Source organism: Oncorhynchus gorbuscha, linkage group LG15, assembly GCF_021184085.1.
Source record: "Oncorhynchus gorbuscha isolate QuinsamMale2020 ecotype Even-year linkage group LG15, OgorEven_v1.0, whole genome shotgun sequence".
Classification (NCBI taxonomy): Eukaryota; Metazoa; Chordata; class Actinopteri; order Salmoniformes; family Salmonidae; genus Oncorhynchus; species Oncorhynchus gorbuscha.
In genome coordinates, this window is record NC_060187.1 from 4,725,623 (window position 1) to 4,751,013 (window position 25,391).

At 46.3% G+C, this 25,391-nt stretch overlaps 1 protein-coding gene across 1 annotated transcript in view; it reads right to left on the reverse strand.

Annotated features, from left to right (window-relative positions):
- The window catches only part of espnla (espin like a), a 43,470-nt gene that overhangs the window by 13,972 nt on the left and 4,107 nt on the right, over window positions 1-25,391 (reverse strand). Inside the window, 8 exon segments of the mRNA XM_046299820.1 lie at window positions 98-156; window positions 701-871; window positions 15,726-16,001; window positions 16,128-16,898; window positions 16,945-17,076; window positions 17,275-17,457; window positions 18,339-18,525; window positions 23,594-23,784. Coding sequence (XP_046155776.1) covers window positions 98-156; window positions 701-871; window positions 15,726-16,001; window positions 16,128-16,898; window positions 16,945-17,076; window positions 17,275-17,457; window positions 18,339-18,525; window positions 23,594-23,784 — 1,970 coding nt within the window.

The following is a 25,391-nucleotide window of genomic DNA, read 5'->3' on the forward strand; positions in this document are numbered from 1 at the left end:
CGGTTAAATTCCCATGTACTGAATGAAAAATACAAGGAAATTGGTTTCCATCGCATTTTCAACTCTGATAGTTTTGTTATATAGCAAATGTGCTCACTCTGGTCTTGGTACGTGCGCTCTCACCAACAGCTGGCAGACACAGTACGGGTAGGCAAGCTACATTATGAGATTATTATGGATAAGAGAATATTATTTTTATTTGTCAAATGGCAGCCAAGCATCGATCATCATGTCACCAGAATAAGACCCTCGATATTTATTGGAAAGGAGCATCAAGCTCATCACCGTGCACATACACCACCTTGTGAAGTGGGAGGACGAAGCCTAGAGAGGAACCAGACTCAAAGGGGAAGCCCATCTAGAGAGGATCCAGACTCAGATGGGAAGCCCATCTAGAGAGCATCCAGACTCAGATGGGAAGCCCATCTAGAGAGGATCCAGACTCAAAGGGGAAGCCCATCTAGAGAGGATCCAGACTCAGATGGGAAGCCCATCTAGAGAGGATCCAGACTCAGATGGGAAGCCCATCTAGAGAGGATCCAGACTCAAAGGGGAAGCCCATCTAGAGAGGATCCAGACTCAGATGGGAAGCCCATCTAGAGAGGATCCAGACTCAGATGGGAAGCCCATCTAGAGAGGATCCAGACTCAGATGCCAACCATCAGCTCGGTATCATACTGTCAGTATGTCAGCCAATCACCTTTAAGCTTTCCATATTTGTTTTGTTGTTATTGTGGAAGTAGTCCCGGCCGGGGTCGCTAAGGCGACGGTAGTAGTCCTCTTTACTGGGCTGACACGCCACAGCCTGTCTCCCCCTCACATCCTCCTCTACGGGACCTAGTTCTTCTATTGGCTGGTCTGCTGAGAAGGGCTGTGAGGGGGACAGAGAGAGAGAGAGTAAGAAGCTCAGATCAGTGAGGTACAATGAGTTCAGGAGAGAGTAGAGAGGAGAGGAAAATAAAGAAATAGAGGATTAGGGAGTGGAGTAGAAAGAAACAAACCTTGCATGTATTGGCAGGATTTCAACCCCCCGGGGGGAGGATGCAGGATATATGGAAGCGTTTAGATCTTCCCTAATGAACCTGTGATGTCCTAATGGAGGCCATGCAGAATGCAGATCAAATACTGCTCTCAAAGGACAGGAATAAAACCCACAACCTCTGTGCTCCAAACGGGACCCTATTCCCTATATAGTGCACTACTGTTGACCAGAGCCCCTAAGGCTCTAGTGTACAGTATAGGGAATAGGTTGCCATTTGGAACACACTAAACATCAAAGGCAGGGCTGATACGCTGCAGAACACTATTGTGCTTTGTCTCCAAGGAGTGGTCCCAGCCATTTCCACACTCACGCCACTTTGATGTACGCTGTGACATTGCGGCATTGCTCTCGTTGCGGAGTTAACTTCAAGATGGTGCGGACAGACAAGGTCACCCTGTCCCTAGCTCCTAACCGACTTTGCAGTATTTTTGTTGTGTTATTTCTTACATTATTTGCTCAGAACGTTTTCTTGCATTATTACCTATAGCCGAAAACAACTTATGGTTATTAGATTGGCGGTCACCAGCGTAACGACCAAAAATGTGGCTTTCCTGAAGTGGATTCTTTGTTCATTTTTTATTTTATTTTTTATTTCACCTTTATTTAACCAGGTAGGCTAGTTGAGAACAAGTTCTCATTTGCAACTGCGACCTGGCCAAGATAAAGCATAGCAGTGTGAACAGACAACACAGAGTTACACATGGAATAAACAATTAACAAGTCAATAACACAGTAGAAAAAAAAAATGGGCAGTCTATATACAATGTGTGCAAAAGGCATGAGGAGGTAGGCGAATAATACAGTTTTGCAGATTAACACTGGAGTGATAAATGATCAGATGGTCATGTTCATACCCCCAGAGGCATTTTCACTCATCTCAGGGGCTGCTCCAAGACACCGCCTACGAAGAAGAGGAATACGGAGTGAGCTTTTAGTCCGACTCAGGGGGAGTTCATACTATTCACCGCATACGCATTACTTGCTAATGTTCAGTCTCTGGATAATAAAGTAGACGAGCTCAGGCCGAGGATCTCCTTCCAGGGAGACATCAGGGACTGTAACATACTCTGTTTCCAGAATTATAGCTCTCTCCGGATATACTGTCCCCGTCCATACAGCAAGCGGGGTTCTCCATACATCACGCGGACAGGAAGAAAGATAGAACTCTCCGGGAAGAAGAAAGACAGAGGTGTATATTTCATGATTGACTATCATGGTGTGATTGTGTTAACGTACAGGAACAATTCTCCCAATCTGGAATACCTCAATATAAAATGCAGACTTATCTTTTGTCTCCCCCGAGAGAATTCTCTTGTCACGGCCGTGTATATTCCCCCCCAAGTTGACACTGCGACGGCTCTCAAGGAACTACATTGGACTTTGTGCAAACTGGAAAGCCGCATATCCCGAGGCCGCATTTATTGTAGCTTGGGACCAATAAAGCAAATATGAGGAAAATGCTACCAAAATTTTATCAACACACCGCTTGCACTACTTGTTCATCAAGAAACTCTTGACCATTGCTACTCCCCCTACTGGGACGGCTAAGAAGCACTCACCTGCCCTCCTTTTGGCCAATCAGAACACTCCTCCACATTCTGCTCCTCCTTTCCTATAGGCAGAAACTTAAACAGGAAGTTCCCGTGGTAAGGTCTGTTCAATGTTGTTCTGACCAATCAGAATCTATGCTTCAAGATTGTCTTGATCAAGCGGACTGGGATATGTTCCGGGTTGCCTCTGAGAATAACATTGACGTATACACTGACTCGGTGACAGAGTTCATCAGGAAGTGGTTTAGAGGATGTTGTTCCCAGTGTGAGGATTATTCTAACTAAAACCTTCTGGATAGGTTGCAGCATTCACGCAAAACTAAAATCGCAGGCCTGATTATAAACAACAATGAGACAGCCGACAGGGAGTAGGTGAGGGCCCTGGCGAAGTGGTGCCAGGAAAATAACCTCTCTCTCACGGTAGCCTACTGGTTAGAGCGTTGGACTAGTAACCAAAAGTTTGCAAGTTCAAATCCCCGAGCTGACAAGGTACAAATCTGTCGTTCTGCTCCTGAACAGGCAGTTAACCCACTGTTCCTAGGCCGTCATTGAAAATAAGAATTAGTTCTTAACTGACTTGCCTAGTTAAATAAAGGTAACAAAATAAACAACAAAATGAAGGAGCTGATTGTGGACTTCAGGAAGTATCAGAGAGAGCACGACCCCATCCACATAGAAAAGCTTCAAGCTTCTCAGTGAGCACATCAATGACAACCTGGAATAGTCCATCCACACAGACAGTGTTGGGAAGAAGGCGCAACAGCACCTCTTCAACCTCAGAAGGCTGAAGAAATCCGGGCCTGGCCCCTAACACCCTCACTAACTTCTGCAGATGCACCATTGAGAGCATCCTGTCCGGCTGTATCACCGCCTGGCACGGCAACTGCAAACTGCACCATCCGCAACCGCAGAGCTCTTCAATGGGTGCTGTGATCAACACAATGCATCACCGGGGGCACACTGCCTGCCCTCCAGGACATCTAAGGCACCAGGTGTCACAAGGAGCCCAAAAAGATCATCAAGGACCTGAGCAATGGCTTGTTCACCCCGCTTCCCGACGGAGATAGTACCTACTAGCTGGCCTCCTCCCCAGTACCCTGCCCTGAACCTTAGAGCGCTGCTCTATGTACAGTTGAAGTCGGAAGTTTACATACACCTTAGCCAAATACATTTAAAATCAGTTTTTCACAGTTCCTGACATTTAATCCTAGTAAACATTCCGTCGTAGGTCAGTTAGGATCACCACTTAATTTTAAAAATGTGAAATGTCAGAATAATAGTAGAGAGAGTGATTTATTTCAGCTTTTTTTTTCTTTCAACACATTCCCAGTGGGTCAGGAGATTAAATACACTCAATTAGTATTTGGTAGCATTGCCTATAACATTTTTTTACTTGGGTCAAACATTTTGGGAAGCCTTGCACAAGCTTCCCACAATAAGTTGGGTGGATGTTAAATTAATAATAAGTTGGGTGGATGTTGGCCCATTCCTCCTGACAGAGCTGGTGTAACTGAGTCAGGTTTGTAGACCTCCTTGCACACACACGCTTTTTCAGTTCTGCCCACACATGTTCTATAAGATTTAGGTCAGGGCTTTGTGATGGCCACTCCAATACCTTGACTTTGTTTTCCTTAAGCCATTATGACACAACTTTGGAAGTATGCTTGGGGTCATTGTCCATTTGGAAGACCCATTTGCGACCAAGCTTTAACTTCCTGACTGATGTCTTGAGATGTTGCTTCAATATATCCACATCATTTTCCTCTCTCATGACGCCATCTATTTTGTGAAGTGCACCAGTCCCTCCTGCAGCAAAGCACCCCCACAACATGATGCTGCCAGCCCGTGCTTCATGGTTGGGATGGTGTGCTTCATGGTTGGGATGGTGTTCTTCGGCTTGCAAGCATCCCCCTTTTTCCTCCAAACATAAATATTGTCATTATGGCCAAACAGTTCTACTTTTGTTTCATCAGACCAGAGGACATTTCTTCAAAAAGTACAATCTTTGTCCACATGTGGAGTTGCAAACCGTAGTGTGGCTTTTTTTATGGCGGTTTTGGAGCAGTGGCTTCTTCCTTGCTGAGCGGCCTTTCAGGTTATGTCGATATAGGAGTCCTTTTTACTGTGTATATAGATACTTTTGTACCTGTTTCCTCCAGCATCTTCACAAGGTCCTTTGCTGTTATTCTGGGATTGATTTGCACTTTTCGCACCAAAGTACGTTTATCTCTAGGAGACAGAACGCGTTTCCTTCCTGAGCGGTTGCCTTGATGACAGCTTTGCACACTCTTGGCAATCTCTCAACCATCTTCATAAGGTAGTTACCTGGAATGCATTTCAATTAACAGGTGTGCCTTGTTAAAAGTTCATTTGTGTAAAGTTTTAAGTTCCTCGGTATACACATCACGGACAAACTGAATTGGTCCACCCACACAGACAGCATCATGAAGAAGGCGCAGCAGTGCCTCTTCAACCTCAGGAGGTTGAAGAAATTTGGCTTGTCTCCAAAAGCACTCACAAACTTCTACAGATGCACAATCGAGAGCATCCTGTCGGGCTGTATCACCGCCTGGTACGGCAACTGCTCCGCCCATAACCGTAAGGCTCTCTAGAGGGTAGTGAGGTCTGCACAACGCATCATCGAGGGCAAACTACCTGCCCTCCAAGACACCTACACCACCCAATGTTACAGGAAGGCCATAAAGATCATCAAGGACAACAACCACCCGAGCCCCTGCCTGTTCACCCCGCTATCATCCAGAAGGCGAGGTCAGTACAGGTGCATCAAAGCTGGTTTTCATCAGGCAAATCAAAGACTGGTTTTCATCAGGCAAATCACACCAGGACTGGTTTTCATCAGGCAAACACCAGATACTGACTGGTTTTCATCAGGCAAATGGTGGTCACACCAGATACTGACTGGTTTTCATGAGGCAAATGGTGGTCACACCAGATACTGACTGGTTTTCTGATCCACGCCCCTACTTTTTTTAAAGGTCTCTGTGACCAACAGATGCATATCTGTATTCCCAGTCATGTGAAATCCATAGATTAGTGCCTCATTTATTTATTTCAATTGACTGATTTCCTTATATGAAATGTAACTCAGTCAAATGTTCAAAATTGTTGCATATTGCGTCAGTATAGTATCCTACCCCCTGGCCTAGTTAATCAACACCATTGACAAGAGTTTGACTTAAAAGCATTGTATCAAATAAATCCACACAGCAATCAACAAAATCAATAAGTAACTTACGGCTCAGAGTCCTTCAGTCAGTCAGTTAGTTAGTTATCCAGTCAGTCAGCCCTCAATGATGAAGATGTGACAGAATCTGCCGATAGTTACCCAGTCAGTCAGCCAGCCATCCAGCCTGCCAGGTAACCAGGCAGCTAGCCATTCAGTCAGTCAGTCAGTCAGCCATCCAGATAACCAGGCAGCCAGCCATTCAGGTAGGTGTTTGACACCCCCATGAACAGACAGCTAGCCTCCACATTGCCCCGAGGGCCGCTCTGCCAGCCAATAAACAATAACACTGATCGGAGAATGGTGTTAATTATTAAGGTGTAGGATGGGATGGCCGGTAATGTCCCTAACACAGGACAAACCAATAGCTATGTTGTTGTGGCACCGAAAACAAAGGAAGAGAACAGTCCCAATGGCATCCTATTTCTTTTATAGTGCACTAGTTTTGACCAGAGCCCTGTGGACCCTGGTCTAAAGTAGTGCACTATGTAGGGAATAGGGTGTCATTTGGTACGATACCTATATCTGTCAAAGCTGCTGGAAAATAGACATTTTATACAGAAAATGTATTTGGACATGAATTCAAATAAGTGGATCGGCTATTTCAGCCACACACGTTGCTGACAGGTTTATAAAATCGAGCACACAACCATGCAATCTCCATAGACAAACATTGGCAGTAGAATGGCCCTTACTGAAGAGCTCAGCGACTTTCAAAGTGGCACAGCCATAGGATGCCACCTTCCCAACAAGTCAGTTCGACAAATTTCTGCTTCGGTCAGCTGTAAGTGCTGTTATTGTGAAGTGGAAACATGTTTCAGCAGATCATTATCCCTATTTCAGCTGATCATTATCCCTAATTTCAGCTGATCATTACCCTATTTCAGCTGATCATTATCCCTATTTCAGCTGATAATTCTCCCTATTTCAGCTGATCATTATCCCTATTTCAGCTGATCATTATCCCTGTTTCAGCAGATCATTATCCCTATTTCAGCAGATCATTATCCCTGTTTCAGCAGATCATTATCCCCTTTCCAGCTGATCATTTTCCCCTTTCCAGCTGATCATTTCCCCCTATTTCAGCTGATCATTATCCCTATTTCAGCTGATCATTTTCCCCTATTTCAGCTGATCATTATCCCCATTTCAGCTGATCATTATCCCCGTTTTGGCTGATCACTATCCCCGCTCCAGCTGATCATTATCTCCATTTCAGATGTTTATTATCCCCGTTCCAACTGATCGCTATCCCCGTTCCAACTGATCACTATCCCTGTTCCAACTGATCACATTCCCGTTCCAACTGATCACTATCCCCGTTCCAACTGATCACTATCCCCGTTCCAACTGATCACTATCTACATTTCAGCTGATCACTATCCCCGTTCCAACTGATCATTATCCCCGTTCCAACTGATCACTATCCCTGTTCCAGCTGATCATTATCCCCGTCCCAACTGATCACTATCCCTGTTCCAACTGATCACTATCCCCATTCCAACTGATCATTATCCCCGTTCCAACTGATCACTATCCCTGTTCCAACTGATCACTATCCCCGTTCCAACTGATCACTATCCCTGTTCCAACTGATCACTATCCCCGTTCCAACTGATCACTATCCCTGTTTCAACTGATCACTATCCCTGTTCCAACTGATCATTATCCCTGTTCCAGCTGATCATTATCCCCGTTCCAACTGATCACTATCCCTGTTCCAACTGATCGCTATCCCTGTTCCAACTGATAATTATATTTGTTCCAGCTAATCATTATCTCCATTTCATTAGATCATTACTCCTGTTTCAGCCGATCCGTATCCCTGTTTCAGCTGATCCGTATCCCTGTTTCAGCTGATCCGTATCCCTGTTTCAGCCGATCCGTATCCCTGTTTCAGCCGATCCGTATCCCTGTTTCAGCCGATGTTTCAGCTGATGGATGTGAAGGCCCTTTCTTTACTTTCCAATGTAAAAAATAAATAAAACACATTTCAAGAAGTCCACTGTCTTTGTGTGTGAATGGAGAGCGGAAGTTCTAGGCTGTGTCCCAAATGGCACCCAATTCCCTATATAGTGCACTATAAAGAGAATAGGGTGCGATTTGGGACAAAGCCCTCAATGCGTGTAAAATAAACTGGAGGTTGACCGATTATGATTTTTCAACGCCAATACCGATACCGATTATTGGAGGCCCAAAATAAGCCGATACCGATTAATCGGATTTTTTTTTTATTTATTTGTAATAATGACAATTACAACAATACTGAATGAACACTTATTTTAACTTAATATAATCCATCAATAAAATCTGTTTAGCCTCAAGTAAATAATGAAACATGTTCAATTTGGTTTAACTAATGCAAAAACAAAGTGTTGGAGAAGAAAGAAAAAGTGCAATATGTGCCATGTAAGAAAGCTAACGTTTAAGTTCCTTGCTCAGAACATGAGAACATATGAAAGCTGGTGGTTCCTTTTAACATGAGTCTTCAATATTTGAGGGTAAGAAGTTTTAGGTTGTAGTTATTTAGGAATAATAGGACTATTTATTTATACACCATTTGTATTTCATTAACCTTTGACTATTGGATGTTCTTATAGGCACTTTAGTATTGCCAGTGTAACAGTATAGCCTCCGTCCCTCTCCTCGTTCCTCCCTGGGCTTGAACCAGGAACACAACGACAACAGCCACCCTCGACGCAGCGTTACCCATGCAGAGCAAGGGGAACAACTACTCCAAGTCTCAGAGCGATTGACATTTGAAACGCTATTAGCGCGCACCCCGCTAACTAGCTAGCCATTTCACATCGGTTACACGAGTCTAATCTCAGGAGTTGATAGGCTTGAAGTCATAAACAGTGCAATGCTTGAACGCACGAAAGTGCTGTTTGAATGAATGCTTACGAGCCTGCTGCTGCCTACCACCGCTCAGTCAGACTGCTCTATCAAATCATAGACTTAGTTATAACATAATAACACACAGAAATACGAGCCTTAGGTCATTAATATGGTCGAATCCGGAAACTATCATATCGAAAACAAAACGTTTATTCTTTCAGTGAAAGACGGAACCGTTCTATATTTTATCTGACGGGTGGCATCCATAAGTCTAAATATTCCTGTTACATTGCACAACCTTCAATGTTATGTCATTATTATGTAAAATTATGGCAAATTAGGAGGCCCGAAATGTTGCATATACACAGAGTCTGCGTGGGATGAACGCAAGAGAAGTGACACAATTTCACCTGGTTAATATTGCCTGCTAACCTGGATTTCTTTTAGCTAAATATGCAGGTTTAAAAATATATACTTCTGTGTATTGATTTTAAGAAAGGCATTGATGTTCATGGTTAGGTACACGTTGGAGCAACGATACGCACCACATCGATTATATGCAACGCAGGACACGCTAGATAAACTAGTAATATCACCAACCATGTGTAGTTAACTAGTGATTATGATTGATTGATTGTTTTTTATAAGATAAGTTTAATGCTAGCTAGCAACTTACCTTGGCTTACTGCATTCGCATAACAGGCAGGCTCCTCGTGGAGTGCAATGTAATCAGGTGTTAGAGTGATGGACTAGTTAACTGTAAGGTTGCAAGATTGAATCCCCTGAGCTGACAAGGTGAAAATCTGTCGTTCTGCCCCTGAACGAGGCAGTTAACCCACTGTTCCTAGGCCGTCACTGAAAATAAGAACGTGTTGTTAACTGATTTGCCTCGTTAAATAAAGGTGTGTAAAAAAACAAGTTGTAAAAATCGTCCAAATCGGTGTCCAAAAATACAGATTTCCGATTGTTATGAAAACTTGAAATCGGCCATTCCGATTAATCGGTCGACCTCTAAAATAAACCCAACACCACAAGGTTGTTTATTTGATTGCAGCTGTTTCTGTAGGAGAGGCACTAATGCCGGTAAGAGGTGAGCAGAGCTGCTGGCTGGCTGGCTGACTGGCTGACTGGCTGACTGACTGACTGGGTAGCTGGATGGCTGGCTGACTGACTGGATAGCTGGATGGCTGGCTGGCTGACTGACTGGATAGCTGGATGGCTGGCTGACTGACTGGATAGCTGGATGGCTAGCTGACTGACTGGATAGCTGGATGGCTGGCTGGCTGGCTGACTGGATAGCTGGATGGCTGGCTGACTGACTGGATTGCTGGATGCTGGCTGGATAGCTGGATGGCTGGCTGACTGGCTGACTGGATAGCTGGATGGCTGGCTGACTGGATGGCTGGCTGGCTGGCTGACTGACTGGATGGCTGGCTGGCTGACTGGATAGCTGGATGGCTGGCTGACTGGATAGCTGGATGGCTGGCTGGCTGGATAGCTGGATGGCTGGCTGACTGGATAGCTGGATGGCTGGCTGGCTGACTGACTGGATAGCTGGATGGCTGGCTGACTGACTGGATAGCTGGATGGCTGGCTGACTGGATAGCTGGATGGCTAGCTGGCTGGCTGGCTGACTGGATAGCTGGCTGACTGACTGGATTGCTGGATGGCTGGCTGGATAGCTGGATGGCTGGCTGACTGGCTGACTGAATGGATGGCTGGCTGACTGGATGGCTGGCTGGCTGACTGGATGGATGGCTGGCTGGATAGCTGGATGGCTGGCTGGCTGGATAGCTGGATGGCTGGCTGACTGGATAGCTGGAGGCTGGCTGGCTGACTGACTGGATAGCTGGATGGCTGGCTGACTGAATGGATAGCTGGATGGCTGGCTGGCTGACTGACTGGATAGCTGGATGGCTGGTTGACTGACTGGATAGCTGGATGGCTAGCTGACTGACTGGATAGCTGGATGGCTGGCTGGCTGGCTGGATAGCTGGCTGACTGACTGGATTGCTGGATGGCTGGCTGGATAGCTGGATGGCTGGCTGACTGACTGGATAGCTGGATGGCTGGCTGACTGGATGGCTGGCTGGCTGGCTGACTGGATGGATGGCTGGCTGGCTGACTGGATAGCTGGATGGCTGGCTGACTGGATAGCTGGATGGCTGGCTGACTGGATAGCTGGATGGCTGGCTGGCTGACTGATTGACTGGACGGCTGTAGCAGAATGCTAGCTATATAAGGAGGAGGGAAGGTGACCTCTTTAGGATAAAAACCAAACATCAGGAAATACCTAGCACGCAACACTCTTTCCACCAGGCCTGTTGAAGCTGCCGATCAGGAAACGAGACCACGTGACGGACAGAAACAACGCAGTGAATTACACAGAGCTCTGTGAATGCGTGACACTAAGGCACGTGTAATTAAAATGACGTGGTGGATTTATACTGCAAGGTTTTTCACAGAACTACTGTTCTCAATGCCTTCAATTTCATGGGATTAAATAGATTAAAAAGTACAAGCATTATCCTTGAGAGTTTACATTTTTACACGAGATTTTAGAGTCTCTGTTGAGAATATTTCACCAAAGCCCTATTTTAATCTAAACTAATCTGCGGAGTTAAAAAAAAAAATACAAAAAAATTCTATCATAATATGATATGCTATGTGTAATGTATGATCTGGAAACAGAACGTGACACACGATCAAACCGAGGAACACGTGTGTTTAAAGCCAACATGACATCCTGCTCCCGAGGGATAGAGTTTTCGGTTCCAGGCTTCCACAACCACTGTAAAAACGATGAAACCCGAAGCCCTCAGATCTCATAACCGGCTCAGGCCCCTAGGCCAGGCCCTCTCCCCGCCACCTGAGCTTCCTATCTGGGGTAACTGATAGGTCCCAGGGGCTCACGGCGGCTCCAAACTACAGCTGCAACACTGCAGCGCCAGCATGCTCCACAGTTAATTAGCTGTCCCATTGTTAACAAGAGGAAGGAGGGTTATTTTAGGTGAAGGGGGAGGTGAAGCTAACCCCGTCAGCCAAGCCTCGCTGGGTACTCTCCAAATGGCACTCTATTCCCAATATAGTGCACTACCTCTGACCAGGGCTGGTACCCTATTCCCTATATAGTGCACTACTATTGACCAGGGCTGGTACCCTATTCCCTATATAGTGCACTACCTCTGACCAGGGCTGGCATCCTATTCCACATATAGTGCACTACTATTCATCGTGATTGGCACCCTATTCCCTATTTAGTAAACTACTATTGACCGGGGCTACCACCCTATTCCCCATTTAGTGCACTACTATTGACCGGGGCTGGCACCCTATTCCCTATATAGTGCACTACTATTGACTGGGGCTGGTACCCTATTCCCTATATAGTGCACTACTATTGACTGGGGCTGGCACCCTATTCCCTATATAGAGCACTACTATTGACCAGGGCTGGTACCCTATTCCCTATATAGTGCACTACTATTGACCGGGGCTGGCACCCTATTCCCTATATAGTGCACTACTATTGACCGGGGCTGGCACCCTATTCCCTATATAGTGCACTACTATTGACCGGGGCTGGCACCCTATTCCCTATATAGTGCACTACTATTGACCGGTGCTTGCACACTATTCCCTATTTAGTGCACTACTATTGACCGGTGCTTGCACACTATTCCCTATTTAGTGCACTACTATTGGGACTCTAAGGGAATTGGTCTGCCATATGGAGAGCACCTGGCCGTCTCCGTCAGCATTGTCGTCCCTTCATCCTGACTCCGCTGTGATCCTCTGGTGACTAATTCATGTTTCTATGGGCTGCTGTTACTGTGAAGGGGACAAATCACTGGGTCACTATGGGATGTCAGGTAGAGCTGCTGTTACTGTGAAGGGGACACATCACTGGGTCACTATGGGATGTTAGGTAGAACTGCTGTTACTTGTGAAGGGGACACATCACTGGGTCACTATGGGATGTCAGGTAGAGCTGCTGTTACTGTGAAGGGGACACATCACTGGGTCACTATGGGATGTTAGGTAGAACTGCTGTTACTGTGAAGGGGACACATCACTGGGTCACTATGGGCTGTCAGGTAGAGCTGCTGTTACTGTGAAGGGAACACATCACCGGGTAACTATGGGCTGTCAGGTAGAGCTGCTGTTACTGTGAAGGGGACACATCACTGGGTCACTATGGGCTGTCAGGTAGAGCTGCTGTTACTGTGAAGGGGACACATCACTGGGTAACTATGGGCTGTCAGGTAGAGAGCTGCTGTTACTGTGAAGGGGACACATCACTGGGTCACTATGGGCTGTCAGGTAGAGCTGCTGTTACTGTATATTTATGAGTGTGAATAACTGTGGACGTGGTTGACTGAGTAGAGCACACACAATACATGTAGCAATACACACATCCACACAGCAATACACACATCCACACAGCAATACACACATCCACACATCAATACACACATCCACACAGCAATACACACAGCAATATATCCACACAGCAATACACACATCCACACAGCAATACACACATCCACACAGCAATACACACATCCACACAGCAATACACACATCCACACAGCAATACACACAGCAATACATCCACACAGCAATACACACATCCACACAGCAATACACACATCCACACAGCAATACACCCATCCACACAGCAATACACACATCCACACAGCAATACACACATCCACGCAGCAATACACACACCCACACAGCAATACACACAACAATACACACATCCACACAACAATACACACATCCACACAGCAATACACACATCCACACAGCAATACACACATCCACACAGCAATAAACACATCCACACAGCAATACACACATCCACACATCCACACAGCAATACACACATCCACACAGCAATACACACATCCACACAGCAATACACACATCCACACAGCAATACACACAGCAATACACACATCCACACAGCAATACACACATCCACACAGCAATACACACATCCACACAGCAATACACACATCCACACAGCAATACACACAGCAATACACATAGCAATACACACATACACACAGCAATACACACAAACACACAGCAATACACACATCCATACAGCAATACACCCATACACACATCCACACAGCAATACACACATCCACACATCCACACAGCAATACACACATCCACACAGCAATACACACAGCAATACACACATCCACACAGCAATACACACATCCACACAGCAATACACACATCCACACAGCAATATACACAGCAATACACACATCCACACAACAATACACATATCCACACAGCAATACACACATCCACACATCCACACACACATCCACACAGCAATACACACATCCACACAACAATACACACATCCACACATCCACACACACATCCACACAGCAATACACACATCCACACAACAATACACACATCCACACAACAATACACACATCAACACAGCAATACACACAGCAATACACACATCCACACAACAATACACACATCCACACAACAATACACACATCCACACAGCAATAAACACATCCACACAGCAATACACACAGCAATACACACATCCATACAACAATACACACATCCACACAGCAATACACATATCCACACAACAATACACACATCCACACAGCAATAAACACATCCACACAGCAATAAACACATCCACACAGCAATAAACACATCCACACATCCACACAGCAATACACACAGCAATACACACATCCACACAACAATACACACATCCACACATCCACACACACATCCACACAGCAATACACACATCCACACAGCAATAAACACAGCAATACACACATCCACACAGCAATACACACATCCACACAGCAATACACACATCCACACAGCAATACACACATCCACGCAGCAATACACACAGCAATACACACATCCACACAGCAATACACACAGCAATACACACATCCACACAGCAATACACACATCCACACAGCAATACACACATCCACACATCCACACAGCAATACACACATCCACGCAGCAATACACACAGCAATACACACATCCACACAGCAATACACACATCCACACAGCAATACACACATCAATACACACATCCACACAGCAATACACCCATACACACACCCACACAGCAATACACACATCCATGCAGCAATACACACATCAATACACACATCCACACCCCAAAAAAAGGACTAATTTTGAGGCTTTAAAAAGTGCTCTTACACTATGATTTGGAACATTCAAAGCAACTGGGACAAGTCCATGGTTGCCATGGTTGCCATGGTTGTCATGGTTGCCATGGTTGCCACCTTAGCTTTCTACATAACTTCAGAGTGACAGGAAGCATGAGCACCACCACCGATCAGCCTATACCACTGCTCACACACACCTGTTGTTACTATGACAACTTGTGTAGCCGTGTCAGCTAATGACTGCTGTCTGAACACACATGTGATTTGGTCACTTGTAACTTGTTGATTGGACAGTCAGTATTCCAAAAATAGATTTGAAAAACAAAACTGATTGGAGCATTAAGGTCTGAACACTAACCAGGACCACGCTGGGCCAATCACCTCCCTTAACCCGGACCACGCTGGGCCTATCCCCTCACCTAACCACGCTGGGCCAATCCCCTCCCCTAACTCGGACCACGCTGGGCCAATCCCCTACCCCTAACCACGCTGGGCCAATCCCCTCCCCTAACCCGGACCACGCTGGGCCAATCCCCTTCTCTAACCCGGACCACGCTGGTAGGCCGTCATTGTAAATAAGAATGTTTTCTTAACTGACTTGCCTAGTTAAATAAAAACTAAAATAAATAAATGGACAGTCAAATCACAATATGACAGTAAGAGGCAAAACAGTTTTCCTATTTTTAGATGTTTTAAAGTTTGGTCTGACTTGGATTATAATGCAAAAAGATGCTTGGGAACAAGAGAACGTTACAGAGGGCCACCAAACAAGAATATATAATATCTTAACTAAGAAAAGAAGATGTAAAGTGAAAAGGTTTGGGTCTCACGCATGACTCCACGGCTCGGAGGTAGCCGGAGGTTTTGGGTCTCATGCATGACTCCACGGCTCGGAGGTAGCCGGAGGGTTTGGGTCTCATGCATGACTCCACGGCTCGGAGGTAGCCGGAGGGTTTGGGTCTCACGCATGACTCCACGGCTCGGAGGTAGCCGGAGGGTTTGGGTCTCACGCATGACTCCACGGCTCGGAGGTAGCCGGAGGGTTTGGGTCTCACGCATGACTCCACGGCTCGGAGGTAGCCGGAGGTTTTGGGTCTCATGCATGTCTTCACGGCTCAGTAGCCGGAGGGTTTGGGTCTCAGGCATGTCTCCACGGCTCGGAGGTAGCCGGAGGTTTTGGGTCTCATGCATGACTCCACGGCTCGGAGGTAGCCGGAGGTTTTGGGTCTCACGCATGACTCCACGGCTCGGAGGTAGCGGGAGGTTTTGGGTCTCATGCATGACTCCACGGCTCGGAGGTAGCCGGAGGTTTTGGGTCTCATGCATGACTCCACGGCTCGGAGGTAGCCGGAGGTTTTGGGTCTCATGCATGTCTCCACGCCTCGGAGGTAGCCGGAGGTTTTGGGTCTCATGCATGACTCCACGGCTCGGAGGTAGCCGGAGGTTTTGGGTCTCACGCATGACTCCACGGCTCGGAGGTAGCCGGAGGTTTTGGGTCTCATGCATGACTCCACGGCTCGGAGGTAGCCGGAGGTTTTGGGTCTCACGCATGACTCCACGGCTCGGAGGTAGCGGGAGGTTTTGGGTCTCATGCATGACTCCACGGCTCGGAGGTAGCCGGAGGTTTTGGGTCTCATGCATGACTCCACGGCTCGGAGGTAGCCGGAGGTTTTGGGTCTCATGCATGACTCCACGGCTCGGAGGTAGCCGGAGGTTTTGGGTCTCATGCATGACTCCACGGCTCGGAGGTAGCCGGAGGTTTTGGGTCTCATGCATGTCTCCACGCCTCGGAGGTAGCCGGAGGTTTTGGGTCTCATGCATGTCTCCACGCCTCGGAGGTAGCCGGAGGTTTTGGGTCTCATGCATGACTCCACGGCTCGGAGGTAGCCGGAGGTTTTGGGTCTCATGCATGTCTCCACGCCTCGGAGGTAGCCGGAGGTTTTGGGTCTCATGCATGTCTCCACGCCTCGGAGGTAGCCGGAGGTTTTGGGTCTCATGCATGACTCCACGGCTCGGAGGTAGCCGGAGGTTTTGGGTTTTGGGTCTTACGCATGTCTCCACGGCTCGGAGGTAGCTGGCACAGTCGTAGTGTCCGTTGTACTCCGCAAGGTCTGCTGCTGTGAACCCATCTATGTCCTGCTCCGATGGGCTCACCTGATTGGCTAACAGGATCCTGCAGCACTAGAAAGGGGGGGTAACAGGTAGCAAACAGACTGAATTAAAAAAACTCTGTTACTATGACTTAACATGACTTTAATATACTGTAGATACTTAGGAGTTCTGATTTAAGATCAGTTTTTACAAAGGGGCACCAGATCCTAGATCAGCACTCCCGCTCTTAAACAAAATACAGCCCCACGATCTTGTCATATCTCTCACCTCCAGCTCTCCATTCTCAGCAGCATCATGAAGAGGGGTTCCCCCCCAGTCGTCTCTGATGACCTTTGCCCCCATGCGGAGCAGCCTCTCCAGGATGCGATGGTGCCCTCCACTGGCCGCAAAGTGAAGAGCAGTCGCTCCCTCCCTGTCCTGGCATTGCAGGCTAAGGTCTGTGAAGGTGGCCTGCGAGGGACAAATGTCAACAGACCAGAATGTTAAGGTGGCCTGCAAGGGACAAATGTCAACAGACCAGAATGTTAAGGTGGCCTGCAAGGGACAAATGTAAGACCAGGATGTTAAGGTGGCCTGCAAGGGACAAATGTAAGACCAGGATGTTAAGGTGGCCTGCAAGGGACAAATGTCAACAGAACAGAATGTTAAGGTGGCCTGCAAGGGACAAATGTCAGCTGCCTCAGAAAGATTACTTTCTTATGTTGAAACCTTTTCCTCCCCTGTCGTTTATCACCTTAATATTCTGGTCTGTTGTCAATTGTCCCTTGCAGGCCACCTTAACAGCCTGGTCTTACATTTGTCCCTTGCAGGCCTCCTTAACATTCTGGTCTGAACAAGAACAACCCGTGGAAGGGAAGCTTGTCTGTCGCAGCAACTTATAACTCAAGATAGTAAACTGATACCATCTGTGGTGGATCTGAAGGGTAGGAAAAAACAACAACAAGATAACTAATGTAAAAATATACTGTGTCCTTAAAATGTATACAGGTTCAGAAATTTGGTGAAACAGCACCGTTATATATATATATATGGCAAAATATAAATGAAACTGGATGTGATTCAGAGATAGACATGAGGGTTTTTTTTTCGTTAATTTGTACTATTTTCTACATTGTAGAATAATAGTGAAGACATCAAAACTATGAAATAACACATATTGAATCATGTCGTAAGCAATATAGTGTTAAACAAATCAAAATATATTTTGTGTCAAATTTATCCTGCAGCCCCTATTTTCCAGGTGTGCTGGAAAAGATCAAATAAGTGCAACTGGTTGGGATAAGTTTTAAAAAACACCGGTTCTACAGCATATTGGCATCCAGTCCACTTACCAGCCAGATGACCAGGGCATGGTGCCCCATGTGTGCAGCAGCGTGCAGGCCGGTCATGCCATCATGGGCCCTGAGGTGGACGTCTGACCTGCAGTCCTTCACCAGGTACTCCACTACGTGCAGGTGGCCCTCCTGACATGCCAGGTACAGAGGGGTGGCACCGATGCCAGTCTGACGGTTCACACACCTGGTGGAAACAAAACACGGAGGCATCGTAAAGAGGACACCAAAATGTACAACTATAGTTACACAGTCATGTTAGTAGCTGATACTACATTATACAACTATAGTTACACATTATACAACTATAGTTACACATTATACAACTATAGTTACACAGTAATGTTAGTAGCTGATACTACATTATACAACTATAGTTACACAGTAATGTTAGTAGCTGATACTACATTATACAACTATAGTTACACAGTAATGTTAGTAGCTGATACTACATTATACAACTATAGTTACACAGTAATGTTAGTAGCTGATACTACATTATACAACTATAGTTACACAGTAATGTTAGTAGCTGATACTACATTATACAACTATAGTTACTCATTATACAACTATAGTTACACAGTAATGTTAGTAGCTGATACTACATTATACAACTATAGTTACACATTATACAACTATAGTTCTACAGTAATGTTAATGGCAGATGATACAGTCTGCTACAGTTCTACAGTAATGATAATGTTAGGTTTAGGCCAGGTTAGGGTAGGGACAGGTTCCCATAAACTGCCCAAACCTGGCCTTAACCCAACCTGGCCCTAACCTCACCTAACCTGGCCCTAACCTCACCTAACCTGGCCCTAACCTCACCTAACCTGGCCCTAACCTCACCTAACCTGGCCCTAACCTCACCCAACCTGGCCTCACCTAACCTGGCCCTAAACTCACCTAACCTGGCCCTAAACTCACCCAACCTGGCCCTAACCTCACCTAACCTGGCCCTAAACTCACCCAACCTGGCCCTAACCTCACCCAACCTGGTCCTAACCTCACCTAACCTGGCCCTAACCTCACCTAACCTGGCCCTAACCTCGCCCAACCTGGCCCTAAACCCACCTAACCTGGCCCTAACCTCACCCAACCTGGCCCTAACCTCGCACAACCTGGCCCTAACCTCACCTAACCTGGCCCTAACCTCACCTAACCTGGCCCTAAACCCACCTAACCTGGCCCTAACCTCACCTAACCTGGCCCTAACCTCACCTAACCTGGCCCTAACCTAACTTGGCCCTAATCTAACCTGGCCTTAACCTCACCTAACCTGGCCCTAACCTCACCTAACCTGGCCCTAAACCCACTTAACCTGGCCCTAAACCCACCTAACCTGGCCCTAACCTCACCTAACCTGGCCCTAACCTCACCTAACCTGGCCCTAAACCCACCTAACCTGGCCCTTAACCTCACCTAACCTGGCCCTAACCTCACCTAACCTGGCCTTAACCTCACCTAACCTGGCCCTAAACCCACCTAACCTGGCCCTAAACCCACCTAACCTGGCCCTAAACCCACCTAACCTGGCCCTTAACCTCACCTAACCTGGCCCTAACCTCACCTAACCTGGCCCTAACCTCACCTAACCTGGCCCTAAACCCACCTAACCTGGCCCTAAACCCACCTAACCTGGCCCTAACCTCACCTAACCTTGCCCTAAACCCACCTACCCTGGCCCTAACCTCACCTAACCTGGCCCTAACCTCACCTAACCTGGCCCTAACCTCACCTAACCTGGCCCTAACCTAACCTGGCCCTAACCTCACTTAACCTGGCCCTAAACCCACCTAACCTGGCCCTAAACCCACCTAACCTGGCCCTAACCTCACCTAACCTGGCCCTAAACCCACCTAACCTGGCCCTTAACCTCACCTAACCTGGCCCTAACCTCACCTAACCTGGCCCTAACCTCACCTAACCTGGCCCTAAACCCACCTAACCTGGCCCTAAACCCACCTAACCTGGCCCTAACTTCACCTAACCTTGCCCTAAACCCACCTACCCTGGCCCTAACCTCACCTAACCTGGCCCTAACCTCACCTAACCTGGCCCTAACCTCACCTAACCTGGCCCTAAACCCACCTAACCTGGCCCTAACCCCACCTAACCTGGCCCTAACCTCACCTAACCTGGCCCTAACCTCACCTAACCTGGCCCTAGCCTCACCTAACCTGGCCTTAACCTCACCTAACCTGGCCCTAATCTCACCTAACCTGGCCCTAACCTCACCTAACCTGGCCCTAAACCCACCTAACCTGGCCTTAACCTCACCTAACCTGGCCCTAAACCCACCTAACCTGGCCCTAAACCCACCTAACCTGGCCCTAAACCCACCTAACCTGGCCTTAACCTCACCTAACCTGGCCTTAACCTCACCTAACCTGGCCCTAAACCCACCTAACCTGGCCCTAAACCCACCTAACCTGGCCCTAAACCCACCTAACCTGGCCCTAACCTCACCTAACCTGGCCCTAACCTCACCTGGCCCTAAACCCACCTAACCTGGCCCTAACCTCACCTAACCTGGCCCTAAACCCACCTAACCTGGCCCTAACCTCACCCCCTGAATGAAACAAAGTAGAGTGGTATGATTGTCATGGTGCCATCACCCATCGTGTGTGAATCTCTGTGGGGTTTCCAGGTGGCTGACCTGGATGGGTCCCGTTGCCCTGGCGATCACATGTCAGCGGGGCAGAGTGAGAGGAGTCATGGGATACCCTGTGGTTACCTCTCTGGGTCAGGAGAGGCAGGGTCAGGGTTAGGGTTACCTCTCTGGGTCAGATTAAGGTTAGGGTCAGGATTATGGTTACCTCTCTGGGTCAGGTTAAGGTTAGGGTCAGGGTTAACTATCTGGGTCAGGTTAGGGTCAGGGTTACCTCTCTGGGTCAGGTTAGGGTCAGGGTCAGAGTTAGGGTTTACCTCTCTGGGTAAGGAGAGGCAGGGTAGGGTCAGGGTTAGGGTTACCTCTCTGGGTCAGGTTAAGGTTAGGGTCAGGGTTAACTATCTGGGTCAGGTTAGGGTCAGGGTTACCTCTCTGGGTCAGTTTAGGGTCAGGGTCAGAGTTAGGGTTTACCTCTCTGGGTAAGGAGAGGCAGGGTAGGGTCAGGTTAGGGTTACCTCTCTGGGTCAGGTTAAGGTTAGGGTTACCTCTCTGGGTAAGGAGAGGCAGGGTAGGGTCAGGGTTAGGGTTACCTCTCTGGGTCAGGTTAAGGTTAGGGTTACCTCTCTGGGTCAGGAGAGGCAGGGTAGGGTCAGCGTTAGGGTTACCTCTCTGGGTCAAGTTAAGGTTAGGGTTACCTCTCTGGGTCAGGAGAGGCAGGGTAGGGTCAGGGTTAGGGTTACCTCTCTGGGTCAAGTTAAGGTTAGGGTTACCTCTCTGGGTCAGGAGAGGCAGGGTAGGGTCAGGTTAAGATTATCTCTCTGGGTCAGGTTAAGATTATCTCTCTGGGTCAGGTTAAGGTTAGGGTTATCTCTCTGGGTCAGGTTAAGGTTAGGGTTATCTCTCTGGGTCAGGTTAAGGTTAGGGTTATCTCTCTGGGTCAGGTTAAGGTTAGGGTTATCTCTCTGGGTCAGGTTAAGGTTAGGGTTATCTCTCTGGGTCAGGTTAAGGTTAGGGGTTATCTCTCTGGGTCAGGTTCATCACGTCTTACCACCACTGCTTCCTGTTCAATCAACAAATACGAACTGGAAATGTACATGAAGCTCCAAGGGTCAACAATCACCTGTGTGCTCTAAAAGGATAACCTAAGCATGAACACCCATCAGGGGGAGACACTCTAGACCCAAACTGCTACAGACCTATATCTATCCTACCCTGTCTTTCTAAGGTCTTCCAAAGCCAAGTCAACAAACTGCTACAGACCTATATCTATCATACTCTGTCTTTCTAAGGTTTTCCAGAGCCAAGTTAACAAACAGATTACAGACCATTTCGAATCCCACCGTACCTTCTCTGTTATGCAATCTGGTTTCAGAGCTGGTCATGGGTGCACTTCAGCCACACTCAAGGTCCTAAACGACATCATAACCTCCATCGATAAGAGACATTACTGTGCAGCCGTATTCATCGACCTGGCCAGTTATTAGTCAGGAATGAGGACATTATTCTCCACTATGACCCCTGAGTCAATGAGGACATTATTCTCCACTATGACCACTGTAAGACAATGAGGACTATATTCTCCACTATACGACAATGAGGACTATATTCTCCACTATGACCCCTGAGTCAATGAGGACATTATTCTCCACTATGACCACTGTAAGACAATGAGGACTATATTCTCCACTATACGACAATGAGGACTATATTCTTCACTATACGACAATGAGGACTATATTCTCCACTATGACCACTGTAAGACAATGAGGACTATATTCTCCACTATAAGACAATGAGGACTATATTCTCCACTATAAGACAATGAGGACTATATTCTCCACTATGACCACTGTAAGTCAATGAGGACATTATACTCCACTATGACCACTATAACACAATGAGGACTATATTCTCCACTCTAAGTCAATGAGGACATTATTTTCCACTATGACCACTGTAAAACAATGAGGACTATATTCTCCACTGTAAGTCAATGAGGACATTATTCTCCACTATGACCACTGTAACACAATGAGGACTATATTCTCCACTCTAAGTCAATGAGGACATTATTTTCCACTATAAGACAATGAAGACATTATTCTCCACTATGACCACTGTAATAAATTGAGGACTATATTCTCCACTATGACCACTGTAAAACAATGAGGACTATATTCTCCACTATAAGACAATGAGGACATTATTCTCCACTTGGACCACTGTAAAACAATGAGGACTATATTCTCCACTGTAAGTCAATGAGGACATTATTCTCCACTATGACCACTGTAAAACAATGAGGACTATATTCTCCACTGTAAGTCAATGAGGACATTATTCTCCACTATAAGACAATGAAGACATTATTCTCCACTGTAAGTCAATGAGGACATTATTCTCCACTGTAAGTCAATGAGGACATTATTCTCCACTATGACCACTATAAGTCAATGAGGACATTATTCTCCACTATGACCACTGTAAGTCAATGAGGACATTATTCTCCACTATAACCACTGTAAAACAATGAGGACATTATTCTCCACTATGACCACTGTAAGACAAGCAGTGACAACCATCAACATACTGACTGGATGGAGGTGTAAATGCAAAAGTCCATACACGTTGTTGCTCCTACCCAGGTGCATGGTGGACCAGTAGTTTCAGACAGGTGAGGTCTCCCTTGGCAGCAGCGTAATGGGCGGGGACGGCCCCACAGTCCGTCGTCTCCTCGGCGACGCTACCAACCAACAGCAGCCAATGGACGACCTCCACCCGTCCGAACCGAGCTGCGAGATGGAGCGCTGTCGCCCCGGCTGCATCCTGGTCCTACAAAACAGCCATAATTAAATTAAATTAACTTAACATTGAATTAAATCAGGGTCAGTATTAGACCATTAAAAGACATATGTTATCATGGCAGTCGTGTAATGTGTTAAAAAAAGGCATTATAATGCAGTATAAACCTTTAAGTACAGTGTTACCAAGTTCTTTTAACTTGTACATCTACGCATATAACCATAGATGTGCTTACATACTATACTATATTAGGTCTGGAAAAACAAAAAAACAGACCCAGAGATCTATTCATAAAGGTACTACTGTATCAACACAGAGCACAAGACATGTTGTGAAAACAGACCCAGAGATCTATTCATAAAGGTACTACTGTATCAACACAGAGCACAAGACATGTTGTGAAAACAGACCCAGAGATCTATTCATAAAGGTACTACTGTATCAACACAGAGCACAAGACATGTTGTGAAAACAGACCCAGAGATCTATTCATAAAGGTACTACTGTATCAACACAGAGCACAAGACATGTTGTGAAAACAGACCCAGAGATCTATTCATAAAGGTACTACTGTATCAACACAGAGCACAAGACATGTTGTGAAAACAGACCCAGAGATCTATTCATAAAGGTACTACTGTATCAACACAGAGCACAAGACATGTTGTGAAAACAGACCCAGAGATCTATTCATAAAGGTACTACTGTATCAACACAGAGCACAAGACATGTTGTGAAAACAGACCCAGAGATCTATTCATAAAGGTACTACTGTATCAACACAGAGCACAAGACATGTTGTGAAAACAGACCCAGAGATCTATTCATAAAGGTACTACTGTATCAACACAGAGCACAAGACATGTTGTGAAAACAGACCCAGAGATCTATTCATAAAGGTACTACTGTATCAACCAGAGTACACAAGACATGTTGTGAAAACAGACCCAGAGATCTATTCATAAAGGTACTACTGTATCAACACAGAGCACAAGACATGTTGTGAAAACAGACCCAGAGATCTATTCATAAAGGTACTACTGTATCAACACAGAGCACAAGACATGTTGTGAAAACAGACCCAGAGATCTATTCATAAAGGTACTACTGTATCAACACAGAGCACAAGACATGTTGTGAAAACAGACCCAGAGATCTATTCATAAAGGTACTACTGTATCAACACAGAGCACAAGACATGTTGTGAAAACAGACCCAGAGATCTATTCATAAAGGTACTACTGTATCAACACAGAGCACAAGACATGTTGTGAAAACAGACCCAGAGATCTATTCATAAAGGTACTACTGTATCAACACAGAGCACAAGACATGTTGTGAAAACAGACCCAGAGATCTATTCATAAAGGTACTACTGTATCAACACAGAGCACAAGACATGTTGTGAAAACAGACCCAGAGATCACAGAGCACAAGACCAGAGATCTATTCATAAAGGTACTACTGTATCAACACAGAGCACAAGACATGTTGTGAAAACAGACCCAGAGATCTATTCATAAAGGTACTACTGTATCAACACAGAGCACAAGACATGTTGTGAAAACAGACCCAGAGATCTATTCATAAAGGTACTACTGTATCAACACAGAGCACAAGACATGTTGTGAAAACAG